General features: G+C 42.9%; 1 protein-coding gene across 1 annotated transcript; it reads right to left on the bottom strand.

Annotated features, from left to right (window-relative positions):
• Positions 1-3,546: 3,546 nt before the first annotated feature.
• On the bottom strand, positions 3,547-10,955 carry LOC139240593 (proteinase-activated receptor 2-like). Its single transcript, XM_070869176.1, has 2 exons — positions 10,850-10,955; positions 3,547-5,422 (listed from the first exon to the last, which is right to left on the bottom strand). The coding sequence occupies exons 1-2, from the start codon at positions 10,902-10,904 to the stop codon at positions 4,353-4,355; spliced, it is 1,125 nt and encodes a 374-aa protein (XP_070725277.1). The 5' UTR covers positions 10,905-10,955; the 3' UTR covers positions 3,547-4,352.
• Positions 10,956-18,684: the final 7,729 nt, after the last annotated feature.

Genomic DNA, 18,684 nt, shown 5'->3' with positions numbered 1-18,684 from the left:
GCACCGGTGGGGAGGTGACCTGCTCTGGGTCTAACCAGGTCACTGTCCAACAATACGTAAGTTTCAACAGCTTTTTATCGACTTAAAGGTACATGTTCAACCTCACAATTCTTTGGCACCATTTGATTCGTTCAAAGCCCGTGTGCACAGTGGCTAATTGGTTAACTATTTTTATGCCTAGCTCGTGTAACATTCAAAGTTCGCCTGAAGTTTGTGGTTTGTACATTTGAAGTCGTTACTGCTTCTTAGACTACGCCGTTTACCAACCACATCCTGTGCTTGTGCTTCGGACGTTATTTCAGGAGATTTACTTTAGCCTGTCGATACTGCCCCCCAGATCCAAGATGGCAACTGTCTGAACATCTATGGCAGCAGTGTGAGCTGGCATGCAAGCTATCTGCAGAGGCTCTATCATGGTGGGCTGTACTGTTGAATGGAACCTGATCTGCAGGTCTTGCAGCCATTCGTTGCTTCAGAATTGTTCTTTCCTGTCTGCAGCCAGAGTGCACTTCCCCTTTAATAGCCTTTAAGTGATATCAGTGAAGCCTAATTTCCCACCTCCAATGAGTGCGACAAGTGGCTTTCAGAATCAATTAAAGTGTTTATTTCACTGTTGGGTAAGCATAAGATTGAGGCAAAAAAATATTTATGATCTGATGATTTTTGAGAGCTGCAGTTGCAGGTGTGTTTGTTTGTCCCTAAAGAAGTTATATATAACAAAGGCATTGCTAAAATTCAGCTTATTTCCTCAAAAGAATTTTCCAAGCCACACCCAGCTGTTGACTGATGTGTAAACTGGTTATTGCAATGAAGGTAATGTTCCCTGTTAAGTAGGAAAGCTAATGCATTCACAGGTAACTGGAGTAATTCATCAGATAGTAAATGTTTTGACATCATGGAGAATATGATAAAATGCTATATAAATCAAAGTTCGTTCTTTTTCCTCTTTCCTTCTCTTTTTCCTTAATTATAAAGTGATTGTTTTGCATATAGGTTTCATTATTTGTTCTTTTAAGACATTAAATGTTATAGCTTTGGCTCAGTAGTAGCTCTCTTGACACTGAGTCGTTATAGTTCAAGCCCCATTCCAGGACCGGAGTACATAATCTCAGTTGACATATCAATGTTGTACTGTTGGAGGTCATTTGGATGATATGGTCTGCCCTCTGAAGTGCCCAATTGTGCTATTCAAAGAGCAAGGGATTTCACCTGGTGCCCTGGGCAACATTTATATCTTAATCACCAAAAACAGATTAACTGGTTATTCATCCCACTGCTGTTTGTGTGCAAATTGGTTGTCATGTTTACCTACAAATCAACAGTGACTATACTTCAAAAGGTAATTGAGGATATGAAAGGCATTATATAAATGTTCATTAATATAGTACAATCTACTGAAACTCTATGCAGTTAGTTATTCACTTCAACCATTGTTTAATAAATGTTCAATAGTTAAGGTCTGAAATGGGGTCTGCTATTGTGACTGCCACTGTTTTTGAAGTTGTGAGGAAGATCCTGTGAAGGTACGATAGATCAAACCGTTAGAGAAAACCGACCTTGAAAATTTTCCTTATCAAAACACGACATCTGGACCAGTAAAAATACCCTCAAGGCTATTGAGCCAAGAACTCAATTGAGAATTGAAAACACAAGCTGAAGTATCGAGAAGAAAGCCAGAAATGACCCAAATCATAACCATTCCATTCAGGGCCTATTGCAGCTCGGTCTTTGAAGAAGTCTCAAGTTAGATTGGTTCTTGGCCAGTTGAACAGTAACACCATTCTAATTATGAGCTCAGACTTTTATGGAGTGGGGTGAGGGCAGGGCAGCTGGGAAGGAATATCAGGGCTATATATTCCTTTTTTTTTGCTTTGGCATTTCCTTAACATTTTCCCCATCTAATAACTTCACCTGGAGAATCAAGTGTTTACTCAGTTACCATATCCCTCAAACTATCAAATTAGTCAGAAGCAAGTTAATTAGAATTATAGTCCTATTGATTATACATTCCTAAATAGCATAAATAATTGCATTTAAATTTCAAAAGCTCTAAACTACAATTGATATCTGGTCTTCTCACTAAAGTACCTGCACTGTAAACTGGGTTACAGGCTTTACTCTTGCAATTCCTTTAACATCTGCATTCATAAACTCACATTTATATAGTGTCTTTCATGAACTCTGAAACATGCTGAGTGTTGCACAGCCAATGAAGTACTTTTGAAGTGGTCATTGTAGTAATGTAGGAAAAATTGAACCCAGCAAGCTCCTACAAACAGCAATGAGATAATCTCTACTGACATTGGTTGAGGAATAAACATTGTCCAGGACACCAGAGGGCCAAAATTGCCCCTTTTGATAAGACCACTGGAAAGCAGTGGCAACAGGGTGGCACAGAATGGCAGTCACCAACTCTGGAGGGGCTGTCATTTTAGAAATTGCCCTTACTCAGGGAGCAGTGTCTGGGACCACTCTGCCCATTTTCCCACTACAGCATGCACCTGCCAACCCCTTACCATCTTGCACGGATCCCCTTGTGAAATTGCCCCACGGGTGTGGCCCTGCCACCAGCTGGTGACCGACAATTTTTGTTGTCAGTAGTCTGAAATGGTGGCATGGCCACCTTTAAAGGGAGGGCACACTGCTGCCATGTTATTTTTATTTTGTCAGCTAACTGCTCCTTGGTGGCTGCAGAGTTCACAGTGGTTCTCCCCTTTAACTGAAGGGGAGAGAGATCATCAGCGATGCACTGATGACTGATCAAAGCAGTAGACCCATTGCAAGGGCACTTCCACCCCCCACTCCTATCAGAGCACCACACCACGGAGAAAAACAAACAAAAGTGCTGAATTCCTCTGGTATCATGGGGTGGAGAAAAACTTCAACAGTAGGTGCATCCTGGTTCTGGCAGAGGGCAATTTCTACCCCTAGGTGAATTCCCCTGTTCTTGTGATTTTTTTTTATGTCCACCTAACATATGGAGCCAGATTTCAACATCTCAACTAAAAGGCAGTATCCCTTCAGCACTGCCACTTCCTTCCCTTCCCCAGCACAAGACAAACTTACCCTAAAGCTCCCCCTCAAACTCACATCTTTCTCTACTGCCTTGATTTGTCACACTTTATCCGATGAGCAGAAATTTCCTCCAATTGGGAAGAAAAAAGCAACCCCCACCACAAACTCCATTGCTCTTCCTGGTCACAGGCTGAAACAGACCATTTGCAATCTTGGCTGTTCTATTTGACCCCAAGTTGAGCTTCCAGCCCCATATCCTCTCCACCTCTGCAACATTGCCTGTTAAAGCTAATTTTTAGGGTGTATTTCCCCAAATTATTTGTATTTATACTAAAACTTTTATCCCTTAACTGTACAAGTGAGATAATGGACAAGTGAAGGTGAATTTGGTGGCAGTGGGTTAGCACAATGTCCTTTAATTTGGGGGTTTGGCTTGAATTTAGGAAGATTGATAAAAGGCTCAGATAGCCATAATGATTGTGCAGGCAAGATACCAGTGGGTAAAAGTAAAACAATCAAATTTCACAGCTTTCTAAAAAATATTTATTCAACACAAATGCATCATTCACAGTATTTAAAAAATGTGCAGTTGCAGAACAAATTTTACTGAACAATTTTCTTAATATTCTTAACACACTAAACATTGTCCCCTTTCCTCTATTTGCAGAGCTATTTTTCTTCAAGCAAGTTGAGGTTCACAGTTATCAAGTTAACTATAAACAATGCATTCAATCTTAAAATAAAACAAGTCACAGTATAAAGAGCCATTGGCAATTATGTACAAGTTTAACAGAAACAATGCTTGTGTTCCAATCAAACACTAAATATAAACCATGCAGGATTATTCTTGAAATATTTAAATATGTAGGACCACTTAAAATATATACAAAGTTGACATAAATTGAAATAAAACTGAACATTGGGGAGGGGGGTTGGTATAGTTCCCATAATATAAGCAAATGTCAAGTCAGCAACTGTTGTGTATAGTTCTTGGACAATGCTTTAGTCCAGAACAAGTACTACGATATATATATATATATATATATATATATATACACTATATATATATATATAAAAAACTTGGACTAAATTGGCAAATTTATTCAGAAGGGTGGCTCAAAGTTGTAGTTTTTTTCCTCCACAACAAAGTGAACCAATAGATGGTGTAGAATTTATAATAGCTTAAGTCAAGTCCTTCCAAAATGGCTTAATACTTAAATGCATTTGAGCTTGGGATGCCAAATCAGTTCAAAACACTCTTGCATTCAGTGGAAGGTTTATATATATATTATATATATATATATATATGAGTCAAAACGACACATTCACACCAACATTCAACAGTTGCTTGTTGTGGTAGTAATCTTATTGGCAGGAGTATAGGAATTTTTTGAATTTTTCCCAGAAGCAAAGGAAGCCTGGATGCTTCTAACTGTCCTGACACTACGACACTGCAATGTATTTTGAACATGGTCCCTGAAGTCTTTGGAAACAAAGTAATAGACAAATGGATCAATGCAACTATTTATGCTAGACAGACAAAGACTTACAATGTAAAGAGCATAAACACTACTGTTTGCTTTGTATTTTATCAGAGAATAGTGAACAATAAGCAGAACATTGCTAGGAGTGAAGCACACTAAATACATTACAAGAACAGTAATAATCAATTTGATTGCTCTCCTGCGGCTTTTCCCAATGCTATCTTCATTGGCTGAGGCTTTCAATGTTCTGATCATCAACACATATGCAACTAATGTCAGCAATGCTGGAAAGAAAAACACCCCAATAGCCAAAGACAGAAAATAATCAAACATGCCAGAAGACAACCACTCTTCAGGTAGGACATCATGACAGGTTACTATATTAAGGTTAGTAATGTTTGCAGTTTGCTTATTAAAATATAATGGCATAGTGCCCAATGCAATCAGTATCCAAATGGAGAGAGATACACCATAAGCAATACAAGTCTTCTTTCTTGATTGAGATATCGGATTTACAACAACCCAGTACCTTTGAACACTGAGGCAGGTCATGAATAGAATTGAACAGTACATGTTTCCATAGAAAAAAACCACTAGCACCTTGCATAGTCCTTCACCAAAAATCCAATTGTTGCCATTTAGATGGTATGAAATTTTCAACGGGAACCAAATGATGAACAGGAGATCTGCCAAAGCCAAACTGGCCATGTAAATAGCTGCTGGGTGTTTCTTTTTGGTTCGATAACCAAAGACCCACAGTGCCATAGCATTTGTAGGCAAGCCAACGATGAACACAACAATGTAGACCAAAGGCAAGAAGACTGTAGTCAATCCACTGGTCAGTACAGATGCAGTAAACTCATCGACTACTAAACCAGAGTCATTTGTGTCTGTTTTTTTGCCAATAAAGCTTCGTCCTTTGCCTGGAATTAAAGAAGAGTTTGTTATTAATTTACAATTTCACAGTAAATGTTATTCCAGCTTGTATTTGCCACTTAAATGAAATGCAGCCAATATTACGATGTTTCAATTTTAGAAAGGAGAGCAGCTAATTTGACTCGAATAATATTGAAGTACAAGATCTACAATGCAGTGAAAGTACAAAACTAGTTAAGTTAATGTTGTCACTAGTATTTAAATTAAGCATTCAACATGCTTGTGTAATTTTCATGCTACATCCACTGAACTGCAAATGACAATGATGGAAGCAATTGTATTTGATGCTCTTAATGCATCTCAAAGTATATTGCCTTGTGTCTTATTTTCCCATGTAGCATATTGGCACTAATGGTGTTATCCAATACATTAACCACAAGGCTAACAAAATTGCATTTTTGATTAGCAAGTAATAGACAAAGTAGTTAAGCATGTGATCTCAATTCATATTTACATGGTGTTGGCAAGACAAAAAGCAGAGCATCCAAGTGTTTCTTGATTATGTGCACTTTACTTTCTTGGTTATTTGCTAAAATAGTCAACACGGGTGAAAACCAGACTTCAGCACTGAAAATACCAGCAATATTGTATGGAGAAGAGAACATCTTTGTGGTCAGCTCAACTAATTGGAATAACCACTCCAGCAGAAGAAAGCAAGTCTGACCAATAAGTAGCTGTAATAGGGCACTTCATGCTAAAGGGAAAGCAACATCCAACACCATTCTGATGGGGACCAGGAGTGGGTACATCTTGCTGTGCAAGTCAACTTTCTTAGCAATTACTCTGTCTAGTATCACTTACAACTGCTGGATCGGATAAATTCATGCCAGTATTTCAAACGGAGAAAGATTGCAAAGTTTTGTACTGAATTGTGGAGGATACATATTAGATATAGAAACTTACAGCACAGAACAGCCATTTGCCCCATCATGACTGCTGTCTCAGAGCAGCCATCCCCTGCAAATTCCTCATCCACAAGTACCTGTCCAACTCCCTTTTTTTTTTTAAAAAAGGGATGGAATCAGCTTCCACCACTTTCAGGTAGACTGTTCCAAATTCCAACAATGAAAAAATGTCTCATCTCCCCTCTAGATCTTTGACACTGATTTTAAAACTCTGGTTATGACCCACTTGCCAGCAAGCAGTCTTTATCTACTCTTATCAAAACCGCTCATCTTAAACCTCTAGTCGGTCACCTCTTAACCTTCATTGTTCCAAGGAGAACAGTCCTAACTTACCAATCTTTCCTCATAACTGAAGTCCCTCATCCCTGGTAAACCTTGTGCCCTTTACCATCTTTGATGTAGTGCAGTGTCCAGAATTGTCCAAAATAATCTAGCTGAGGTCAATCAGTGATTTATAAAGTTCTAGCATGATCTATTTGTTTTTATATTCTATGCCTCTATTTATAAACCCAAGTAACCCATGTGTTTTTTGAGCACCTTATTAACTTGCCTTGCCACCTTAAAGGTGTGTATATGGACACCAAGGTCTCTGCTCATCTACACATTTCAAAATGGTGCTATTTATAGTACCCTGTATTTCCAGTATTTATAGCACAGTCTTTCCACATCAGTTCTCCTGAAGTGCATCACTTCACCACATGGAACTCCTTCTGCCTGTTTCACCATCCTATGTCATCTGGAAGTCTACACATATCCACTTTGTTGCCAAGTTTTGTATCAACTGCAAACTTTATAATGCTGCTCCCTACACCAGAGGTCAGTTATAAAAATTGAAAAAAAAGAGCAATGGCCCAAAACTGATCCTTGGGGAACACCATTGCAAACCATCTATCTGAAAAACATCCATCTACCACCACCCTTTGCTTCCCATCACTGAGCCAATTCTCTATCCATACCACCACTTTACCCTTAATTCCATGGGTTTTATCTTACGCCTCCTGTGTGGCACTCGAATGCCTTCCAAAAGTCCATCAACCTTCGTTACCACAAAGAATTCAATCTAATTAGTTAAGACAATTTGCCTTTAACAAATCCATGCTAATTTTTTGATTAACCAATGAAAATTTATTGTATCCCTGATAATGGTTTCCAATAACATTCCCACCACTGACATTAAGCGGATGGACTTTTAGTTTCCTGGTTTATCCCTGTCCCCTTTCTTGAACAACGGTACAAGATGAGCAACGCTCTAGTATCCAATGAGGATTGAAAGATACAAAAGCAAAATACTGTGGATGCTGGAAATCAAAAAAAAAATCAGAAAATGCTGCAAATACTTAGGTCAGGCAGTATCTGGAGAAAAAAAAGTTAACATTTCAGGTCACTGTCCTTTCATCGAAAGGTAATTGAACTGAAACATTAAATTATATTTGTCTCCACAGATGCTGCCTGACTTGCTAAGTATTGAAAGATTGTGACCAATGCTATTTCTACTTTTGCTTCTTTCAGCAACCCATTATGTATTTCATCCAGACCAACTTTCAGTAATGTTCATCTTTTTAGTACATCTTCCCCCTCAATGTAACTTTAACATCCACTTCCTTTGAAGACAGATTCAAAAGTAGTCATTTAATACTTCAGCCAAGTCCTTTGCATCTACAAGATTTCCCTTTAGCTCCTAAATTGGAGCAACTTCTTCCCTACCTAGCTAACCTTTTACACCTTTGTTTATAAAGGCCCATAATTTGTGATTAGCAGTGATGCGATAGCAATCGCTGCTGACCTCTAAGAAAGCTGCCTACAGAGATCTCCATAGCAAAAACTTTGGTTTCTCAATGTGCAATTGCTTGTAGCGCTGTCAATACTGGATTCCTTGCACAATGCAGCAGTGACATGATTAAGCCACCCAAGCAGCCAATCAGAGTTTCAGACAGCAAACCAGGAAATGAAAATCTGCACTTTAAAAATGTCAGTGAAACAATAATTGGGATATACACACATGGGGTTAAGGTAGCTGAAACATGTTAAATTTTTATAAAAAAATGGAGAAATGACATTCCACAAATAGTTTCTCAAGGCTAGAACAGTTCTTTAGTTGTCAATACACTACCAAAACCTCAATTACACCTTTTCCAGCCAGGCTTAATAGTTAATGGGTATTATAATAGATATCAGCACAGAAAAGCGCAAGTTTATCAGTTCCACTGATTGCCAATTAAGAGGTTGGGGAGAGGGGGCAGGGCAAGGGAGTCCAACAGCACAGCCTGTGTCAGAGCAGTGAATGACTGACCACAACTTCAGGATTTCTGCGTTGAGATGCGCATAAGCTATATCCTGAAGTTGCTAAACAGTTTCAGAGGGATAATGACTGAACACCTCAAAATCTGTCCCAAAATGTTTTAGGGCTCAATTTGATGTGCCCTGCTAATCTTTTCTTGTAACTTCTCTTTACCTCCCATATTAACTTTTTAAATTTCCTCCTGTACATCCCATAGTTATCCTAGTTATTAACTGAATCTTGACATTAGTATGAAGCCTTTTTTTGTTTTATTCTATCTTATTTCCTTTTTCATTCAGGCCACATCAGCTTTGGATAACATTACCTTTCCCCTTCAGGTACAAATTAGGCATATTCCCTTGAATAATATCTTCTGAATGCCCTCTATTACTGCTTTATCCTGCAATCGCTTCCCCCCCCCCCCCACCCCCCAATCTACCTGTGCTAGGTGCTCCCCTTAAAATCACATTAGCACTGTCCCAGTTTCTGCTCGGTTCGGGTTATACCCATCCATCTTGTACAGTGGCCTCTTCCTCCAGAACCAATTCCAATGCCCCAAGAATCAAACATTCCTTCCTGCAGCCACACATTTACCTGCACTATCTTCCTGTTTCAATACACACTAGCACATGCACTGGGACTAATCCTGTGATTACTACCTTTGAGATCTTTTTTTATTTAAAAAATCTTAATATATACTCATGACACATTTATCTGCATTGCATGCCAGGTATTGTCTACTAAGAATATTGCATGTCTTTAAAACAGTGTTGTTGTAACCATGCCGTGGCTAGCCAGCCATTTTTATTCAACAATGCACCAATCAATAAATAAGCCTGAAATAACAAATTAACCATTTCAGTTATGCTGTTAAATGTTCTTGTTAAAAATCAGCTGCTGGAGCAGGCAAATTACAAAATTGACTTTTCCACTTTGAATATGAATCAAGTTTAAAACCTTCTAATGACCAACTGCTATTCGGCTTGCAGTAATGCTAAACTTTAACCTCCAGAGGATCAGCATTCACCACACCCTTATATATACATAGTTACATGACTCACCTTCAAAACAAGTTCCGATTACAACTATATATAGTCATAGTTCCGGCACAGCAGGAATAATATGCATACCTATGGGTTTCAGCTTTAATATATTTACTTTGGTCCACATTTTGCTACAATTACACACATTATAGGAAAAGGTTATATCCTATTTCTGAACCCAATGAGCTATTCAAAACAATAGTGCACTTAACTCAATGTTGAACTCTATTCAAACCATCTTAAAAATTCATCAGAGTCAAAATTTGCAGGTGACAGCTTACTTTAAATAGCTCCAGCCACAAATTACTTCTAAAAGTCACGCTTGTGACTTCTGCACCATTGAGTGCCCTGAACTTTTGCAAATCTTACCAATACGCTCCACAAACTTGGCTTTCTCTCCTCCCTTGGTCTTTCTTCCTTTCCCCAACGACGCCGCCCCCTCGAAAAAAGTTAAACCTAGTGATTTGAGGCAGCTAAAGTTGACTGCTAAATAATTCCATCATCCTACAGACCCAGCAGGACAGGTTGCTGTAGCTATCAATATAAACAGATTTTTTTACAATTACACTGCAAGTAGTTTTTCTTCCGATGATTAAGCCATGTAGTTAATTTAGAACCCTTGGATTAAGTAACTCCTCAACCAGTACCTCCTCTGCCATCTAAACATGAATAAACTGTCACACCTACAAAAAATTTTCCCTGCAATCCTAAACACAAATGTAATAACCGATTAGGATATTCGTTAAGAGTCGTGCAGCATACCCCCAAAATGTAGGAAACTTCTTCCGCCCTCCCCCAAGTCTGAAGCACCGGTGAAAACCCAAAATGGAAGATGCGACCGAAACGCCCCAAAAAGATCACAAAACTAGCTGAATTCCAACTTGGGGCGCTGGCCCTCGAAACGACACCCACTTATTTTAAAAAGACGAGGTCTGCACTGAACGGTGAGCAAAATTGGAATACTTTTCGTTTTAATAATTCAAGTAACGACTAAAAATGCTGATTTATCTGAGGCATGTGCAACCTCCCTCATGACCGCTACCAACACAAACGAAAAGAATGGGTTTCAAATACGAAAACAACGCCGAATTATCGCCTGCAGCAATCACCGAAATCCCAGCCTAAAATACTGGGCTTTCCAGACACGGTCCCTCCCACCCCAAACAACCCCACCATCCTTGCGCTTACCTGCCCGGCAAACAGGCACGGCCAACAGGCAGGACGCCAGCATTAGTGCAAACATCCTGCTAAATTCTTCTCGTAACAGCAGTATTCCCAACCAGTTCTCCAGAGCACTAAAAACAAAAGCGAACTTTGCCTGTGAGCCGTGGCGCATCTCTATATATAGCAAATCCCGAGAGGGGCCGGGCTCCCGCTACCTGGACACTCATTGATTGACAGCTAATCAAGCACAAAGACCGTGATTGGCTGATTGAACGGCTCTGCAAGGGGTGGGGCCTCTCTACCTGGGCAGTGACTGAGGCCTGGGGCGGGGCCGGCGGCTGATTGACAGGACCGTACCTGTTGATTGGCAGGACTGTCCCTGCCCTGTCTCAGCAGACCGGGTTTCGCTGACAGACTGATATTTACCTGTGGAGTATCACTGCGCACGACAGTGAGTCACCGGCGTGCTATGATCATGATGATTGCCTGCAGGCGTCAACACCGAAACAAAGTTTACAGACACATATCTCTGGAGAGATGCACGGAAGACACAATAAGGGACCTATATTTATCCCAGGAGGGAGCTATGAAGGTTCACCAGTAAGATAGACTGTATTCCACTGTTTATTGCCGCGTTTAAATTTCAAATGCAATAGTTTTTTTATATATATGTAGCTTTGATTCAAAATAATTGCACTTTTTTTTACAATAGGTTAGCAATTAACAGCCTACTACCTAAAAGGGCTAGGGTTGGGGCTTGGGGACGTTTAGGCAGTGGGAGGGGGGAGGTTGAGGGCCGAGGAGCTGCTTAGTAGGGGAGCTCCCACAATACAACTCTTTTAGAGTAAACAAATAAACATTAGGTCGAGTGCCCCCCGATCTAGGGGACGCTCCAAATATTTCGCAAGGCCCTTTTTTTTTGTTTTTTTGTAGGTTTTTTTGTGTTTTTTTTGGCTCTAAAACCATAATTTACAAGTGCCCCCTATAAAAGGGGAGGGGGGACACTAAAACCGGCATTTAAAACAAATTAAACTTTAAAACATAAAATCAAATTAAAATTTGGTTGCCGGGGGTGATGATGCACCCACCTCTCGTGGAAGGCCACGAGCGTACCGGTGGAGCTGCTGCTACACTACAACCAGAGGGCCTAACTGGGACCAAAAGAACAGGTGGTGGATGGAGAAAGCACAGGAGATGCAGCAGCTGGCTGACATCCATGATGTGCGAGGATTCTTCACCGCAGGCAAGGCCACATCCAGACCAAACTCCCAAGGCCCCACCCCACTGCTGGCCAAGAACAGGGAAACACTCATCAAGGACACCGAGGCCGTCAGGGCCCGCTGGAAGGAACACTTCGAAGATCTCCTCAACCGAGACTCTGCCTTTGACTCGAGTGTTCTCGACTCCATTCCACAGCATGCTACCCGCCACCACCTCAGTGAGACCCCAATGCTGCATGAGGTAGAAAAGGCCATAAGACAGCTAAAAAACAACAAGGCTACGGGAGCTGATGGAATCCCTGCTGAGGCACTGAAGTATGGCGGAGAGGCACTACTGGCGCGAATATACAACCTCATTTCTCTCATCTGGAGGGAGGAGAACATACCGGGAGATCTTGGAGATCGTGACCATCTTTAAAAAAGGGGACAAGTCTGACTGCGGCAACTACAGAGGAATGTCCCTGCTATCAACCACTGGGAAAGTCGTTGCTAGAGTCCTCCTCAATCGTCTTCTCCCCGTGGCCGAGGAGCTCCTCTTGGAGTCACAGTGTGGATTTCGTCCCCTCCGGGGCACAATGGACATAATTTTTGCAGCGCGACAGCTGCAGGAAAAATGCAAGGAACAGCACCAGCCCTTATACATGGCCGCCTTTGACCTTACAAAGGCCTTTGACACTGTCAACCACGAGGGTCTATGGAGCGTCCTCCTCTATTTCGGATGCCCCCAAAAGTACGTCACCATACTCCGCCTGCTCCACGACGACATGCAAGCCGTGATCCTTACCAACGGATCCATCACAGACCTAATCAATGTCCGAACCGGGGTCAAGCAGGGCTGCGTCATCGCCCCAACCCTCTTCTCAATCTTCCTCGCTGCCATGCTCCACCTCACAGTTGATAAGCTCCCTGCTGGAGTGGAACTAAACTACAGAACCAGTGGGAAGCTGTTCAACCTTCGCCGTCTCCAGGCCAGGTCCAAGACCACTCCAACCTCTGTCCTTGAGCTACAGTACGCGGACAGAGGCTGAACTCCAGGACATAGTCGACATATTTACCGAGGCATATGAAAGCATAGGCCTTACGCTAAACATTAGTAAGACAAAGGTCCTCCACCAATCTGTCCTCGCCGCACAGCACTGCCCCTCAAACATCAAGATCCACTGCGTGGCCCTGGACAACGTGGACCACTTCCCCTACCTCGGGAGCCTCCTATCAACAAGATCAGGCATTGATGATGAGATCCAACACCGCCTCCAGTGCGCCAGTGCAGCCTTCGGCCGTCTGAGGAAAAAAGTGTTCGAAGATCAGTCCCTCAAAACTGTCACCAAGCTCATGGTCTACAGGGCCATAGTAATACCCGCCCTCCTGTATGGCTCAGAGACGTGGACCATGTACAGTAGACACCTCAAGTCACTGGAGAAATACCACCAGCGATGTCTCCGCAAGATCCTGCAAATCACCAGGGAGGACAGACGCACAAACATTAGCGTCCTCATCCAGGCCAACATCCCCAGTATTGAAGCACTGACCACACTTGATCAGCTCCGCTGGGCAGGCCACATAGTTCGCATTCAGACATGTGACTCCCAAAGCAAGCGCTCTACTCGGAACTCGTCCATGGCAAACGAGCCAAAGGTGAGCAGAGGAAACGTTACGAGGACACCCTCAAAGCCTCCCTGATAAAGTGCGACATCCCCACTGACACCTGGGAGTCCTTGGCCATAGACCGCCCTAAGTGGAGGAAGTGCATCCGGGAGGGCGCTGAGCTCCTCGAGTATCGTCGCCAAGAGCATGCAGAAATCAAGCGCAGGCAGTGGAAGGAGCGTGCGGCAAACCAGGCTCCCCGCCCACCCTTTCCCTCAATGACTAACTGCCCCACCTGTGACAGAAACTGTGGTTCTCGTATTGGACTGTAGAGCCACCTAAGAACTCATGCTAAGAGTAGAAGTAAATCTTCCTCAATCCCAAGGGACTGCCTATGATGATCTAAAAGCAAGTAGAGACTTGTTATGTATGGAGAGAGAGTCAGACTGAAAACTGTGAGCTCAAAGTAAAGTGTGACATTAGTCTTTTATTGCAGGTGCCCAGAGTGCCACTCCAACCTGTGAGGCCTCCTTAAATACCTGTGCTCCCAAGGGATTGTGGGATCCCTTGGGACTCAAGGGGATGAGCCCTCTCGTGGCTGTACAGAGTAAATACAAGTTTACATATATAACAACAAACCCCCCCCACCCCCCAAAGTCAATAGTGTAACTATTTACAATGTGAGTCGATCTGGGGCCCTTCTTGCCCTGGTTGATTGTCTCGGTGTGAAAGCTGGTGTTGTTGAATCATTTGTTGGGTCCTCACTGGGCTGCTGTGCAGCTTGCCTTGCTGGGCTGCCTGGTGTGTTGGGCCCTGCTAGGCTGCTGTGGATGATGGGTTCTGCTTCGTGATCAACCGTGGTGCCGATTGCCACTGGTGTGTATGTTGGGGAATCAAAAAAGGTAGGGTCCAAGGTGGGTTGCTCAGGATAGTCCGTGAATCTGAGTTTGATTTGGTCCAAGTGTTTCTGATGAATGAGTCCATTTGAAAGTTTGACCCGAAACACCCTGCTCCCCTCTTTGGCCACGACAGTGCCAGGAAGCCACTTGGGACCTTGTCATAATTCAATACAAATACAGGATCATTGATTTCAATCTCACGTGACACATTTGCGCTGTCATGGTATGTACTTTGTTGAAACTGCCTGCTCTCTACCTGTTCATGTAGATCAGAGTGAACTAACGAGAGCCTTGTCTTAAGTGCTCTTTTCATGAGCAGTTCAGCAGGTGGGATCCCAGTGAGCGAGTGGTATCTTGTGCGGTAGCTAAGCAGGACTCGGGATAGGCGAGTCTGCAGTGAGCCTTCAGTTACCCTCTTCAAGCCTTGCTTGATGGTTTGCACTGCTCTCTCTGCTGGACGCTGTTTTAAATGGGGCAGATGTGACATGTTTGATCCCGTTACAGGTCATGAATTCTTTGAACTCCGCACCGGTAAAACATGGTCCGTTGTCGTTCACCAGGACATCGGGTAGGCCATGTGTGGTAAACATGGCCCGCAAGCTTTCAGTGGTGGCAGCAGACGTGCTAACCGACATTATCTCACATTGAATCCACTTGTAGTAAGCGTCTACAACCACAAGGAACATTTTACCCAAGAACGGGCCTGCATCGTCGACGTGTACTCTAGACCACGGTTTGGACGGCCAAGACCATAAACTAAGCGACGCCTCCCTGGGTACATTGCTTAACTGCGAGCATGTATTACATCTGTGAACGCAGGACTCTAACTCCACATCGATACCGGGCCACCACATGTGAGATCTGGCTATCACTTTCATCATTACGATGCCTGGGTGGGTACTGTGGCGGTCATTGATGAAGGTGTCTCTGCCCTTTTTGGGAACCACTACTCGATTGCCTCACAGAAGGCAGTCTGCCTGTATAGTGTTTAATTAGGAGGGGTAAAATAGAGTATGAGAGGAAGCTTGCTGGGAACATAAAAACTGACTGCAAAAGCTTCTATATATATATATATGTGAAGAGAGAGATTAGTGAAGACAACCGTAGGTCCCTTGCAGTCAGAATCAGGTGAATTTATAATGGGGAACAAAGAAATGGCAGACCAGTTGAACAAATACTTTGGTTTTGTCTTCACGAAGGAAGACACGAATAACCTTCCAGAAATACTAGGGAACAGAGGATCTAGCGAGAATGAAGAACTGAAGGAAATCCTTATTAGTCAGGAAATTGTGTTAGGGAAATTGATGGGATTGAAGGCCGATTAATCCCCAGGGCCTGATAGTTTGCATCCTAGTGTACTTAAGGAAGTGGCCCTAGAAATGGTGGATGTATTGGTGATCATTTTCCAACAGTCTATCGAATCTGGATCAGTTCCTATGGACTGGAGGGTAGCTAATGTAACACCACTTTTTAAAAAAAGGAGGGAGAGAGAAAACGGGTAATTATAGACCAGTTAGCCTTACATCAGTAGTGGGGAAAATGTTGGAATCAATTATTAAAGATGAAATAGCAGCACATTTGGAAAGCAGTGACAGGATCGGTCCAAGTCAGCATGGATTTATGAAAGGTAAATCATGCTTGACAAATCTTCTTGAAATCTTTGAAGATGTAACTAGTAGAGTGGACAAGGGAGAACTAGTGGATGTCGTGTATTTGGACTTTCAAAAGGCTTTTGACAAGGTCCCACACAAGAGATTGTTGTGCAAAATTAAAGCACGTGGTATTGGGGGTAATGTACTGATGTGGATAGAGAACTGTTTGGCAGACAGGAAGCAGAGAGTCGGGATAAACGGGTCCTTTTCAGAATGGCAGGCAGTGACTAGTGGGGTGCTGCAGGGCTCAGTGCTGGGACCCCAGCTATTTACAATATACATTAATGATTTAGATGAAAGAAGTTTGCAGATGATACTCAGCTGGGTGGTGGTGTGAGCTGTGAGGAGGATGCTAAGAGGCTGCAGGGTGACTTGGACAGGTTAGGTGAGTGGGCAAATGCATGGCAGATGCAGTATAATGTGGATAAATGTGAGGTTATCCACTTTGGTGGCAAAAACACAAAGGCAGAATATTATCTGAATGGCGGCTGATTAGGAAAAGTAGGGGTGCAACGAGACCTGGGTGTCATGGTACATCAGTCATTGAAAGTTGGCATGCAGGTACAGCAGGTGGGGAAGAAGGCAAATGGTATGTTGGCCTTCATAGCTAGGGGATTTGAGTATAGGAGCAGGGAAGCCTTACTGCAGTTGTACAGGGTCTTGGTGAGGCCTCACCTGGAATATTGTGTTCAGTTTTGGTCTCCTAATCTGAGGAAGGACATTCTTGCTATTGAGGGAGTGCAGCGAAGGTTCACCAGACTGATTCCCGGGATGGCAGGACTGACATATGAGGAGAGAGTGGATCGACTGGGCCTGTATTCATTGGAGTTTAGAAGGATGAGAGGGGATCTCATAGAAATATATACATTTCTGACGGGACTGGACAGGTTAGATGCAGGATGAATGTTCTCGGTGTTGGGGAAGTCCAGAACCAGGGGACACAGTCTAAGGATAAGGGGTAAGCCATGATGAGGAGAAACTTCTTCACTCAGAGAGTTGTTAACCTGTGGGATTCTCTACCGCAGAGAGTTGTTGATGCCAGTTCATTGGATATATTCAAGAGGGAGTTAGATATGGCCCTTATGGCTAAAGGGATCAAGGGGTATGGAGAGAAAGCAGGAAAGGGTTACTGAGGTGATTGATCAGCCATGATCTTATTGAATGGTGGTGCAGGCTCGAAGGGCCGAATGGCCTACTCCTGCACCTATTTTCTATGTTTCTATGTTACAGCGATAGGGAGGGGCAAGGCCATGGAGGGATTTGAAAATAAGGATGAGAATTTTGAAATCGAGGCGTTGCTTAGCTGTACACCAATGTAGATCAGCAAGCACAGGGGTGATGGGTGAACAGGACTTGGTATGAGTTAGAACACGGGCAGCCTCGTTTTGGATCACCTCTAGTTTACGTGGGGTAGAATGTGGGAGGCCAGCAAGGAGTGTGTGGAAGTGGTCAAGTCTCGAGGTAACAATGGCATGGATGAGGGCTTCAGCAGCGGATGAGCTGAGGCAATGGTGGAGCTGGGCGACGTTATGGAGGTGGAAATAGGCAGTCTTAGTTATGCTGCGGATATGTGGTCAAAAGTACATTTCAGGCTCAAATATGACACCAAGGTTGCGAACAGTCTGGTTCAGCCTCAGACAGAAGTTGGGGAGAGGCATGGAATCAGTGGCTAAAGAACAAAGTTTGTGGCAGGGACTGAAATCAATGGCTTTGGTCTTTTGTACAGCAAAATTCTAAAAGGACAGAGGGTGTTAAAAAAACAAGCCTAAAGGCTTTGTGTCTTAATGCAAGGAGTATCCGCAATAAGGTGGATGAATTAACTGTGCAAATAGATGTTAACAAATATGATGTGATTGGGATTACGGAGACGTGGCTCCAGGATGATCAGGGCTGGGAACTCAACATCCAGGGGTATTCAACATTCAGGAAGGATAGAATAAAAGGAAAAGGAGGTGGGGTAGCATTGCTGGTTAAGGAGGAGATTAAGGCAATAGTTAGGAAGGACATTAGCTTGGATGATGTGGAATCTATATGGGTAGAGCTGCAGAACACCAAAGGGCAAAAAACGTTAGTGGGAGTTGTGTACAGACCTCCAAACAGTAGTAGTGATGTTGGGGAGGGCATCAAACAGGAAATTAGGGGTGCGTGCAATAAAGGTGCAGCAGTTATAATGGGTGACTTTAATATGCACATAGATTGGGCTAACCAAACTGGAAGCAATACGGTGGAGGAGGATTTTCTGGAGTGCATAAGGGATGGTTTTTTAGACCAATATGTCGAGGAACCAACTAGGGGGGAGGCCATCTTAGACTGGGTGTTATGTAATGAGAGAGGATTAATTAGCAATCTCGTTGTGCGAGGCCCCTTGGGGAAGAGTGACCATAATATGGTGGAATTCTGCATTGGGATGGAGAATGAAACAGTTAATTCAGAGACCATGGTCCAGAACTTAAAGAAGGCTAACTTTGAAGGTATGAGGCGTGAATTGGCTGGGATGGATTGGC

Source organism: Pristiophorus japonicus, chromosome 1, assembly GCF_044704955.1.
Source record: "Pristiophorus japonicus isolate sPriJap1 chromosome 1, sPriJap1.hap1, whole genome shotgun sequence".
Classification (NCBI taxonomy): Eukaryota; Metazoa; Chordata; class Chondrichthyes; family Pristiophoridae; genus Pristiophorus; species Pristiophorus japonicus.
This window is presented reverse-complemented; position numbering and strand designations above follow the sequence as displayed.

Bases quoted from the DNA above. Each gene is read 5' to 3' on its own strand.
- LOC139240593 (XM_070869176.1), bottom strand. From the start codon at position 10,904: ATGTTTGCACTAATGCTGGCGTCCTGCCTGTTGGCCGTGCCTGTTTGC. The intron at 5,423-10,849 runs GTAAGCGCAAGG...CTTTAATTCCAG, and splicing joins CGTGCCTGTTTGCCGGGCAG to GCAAAGGACGAAGCTTTATT.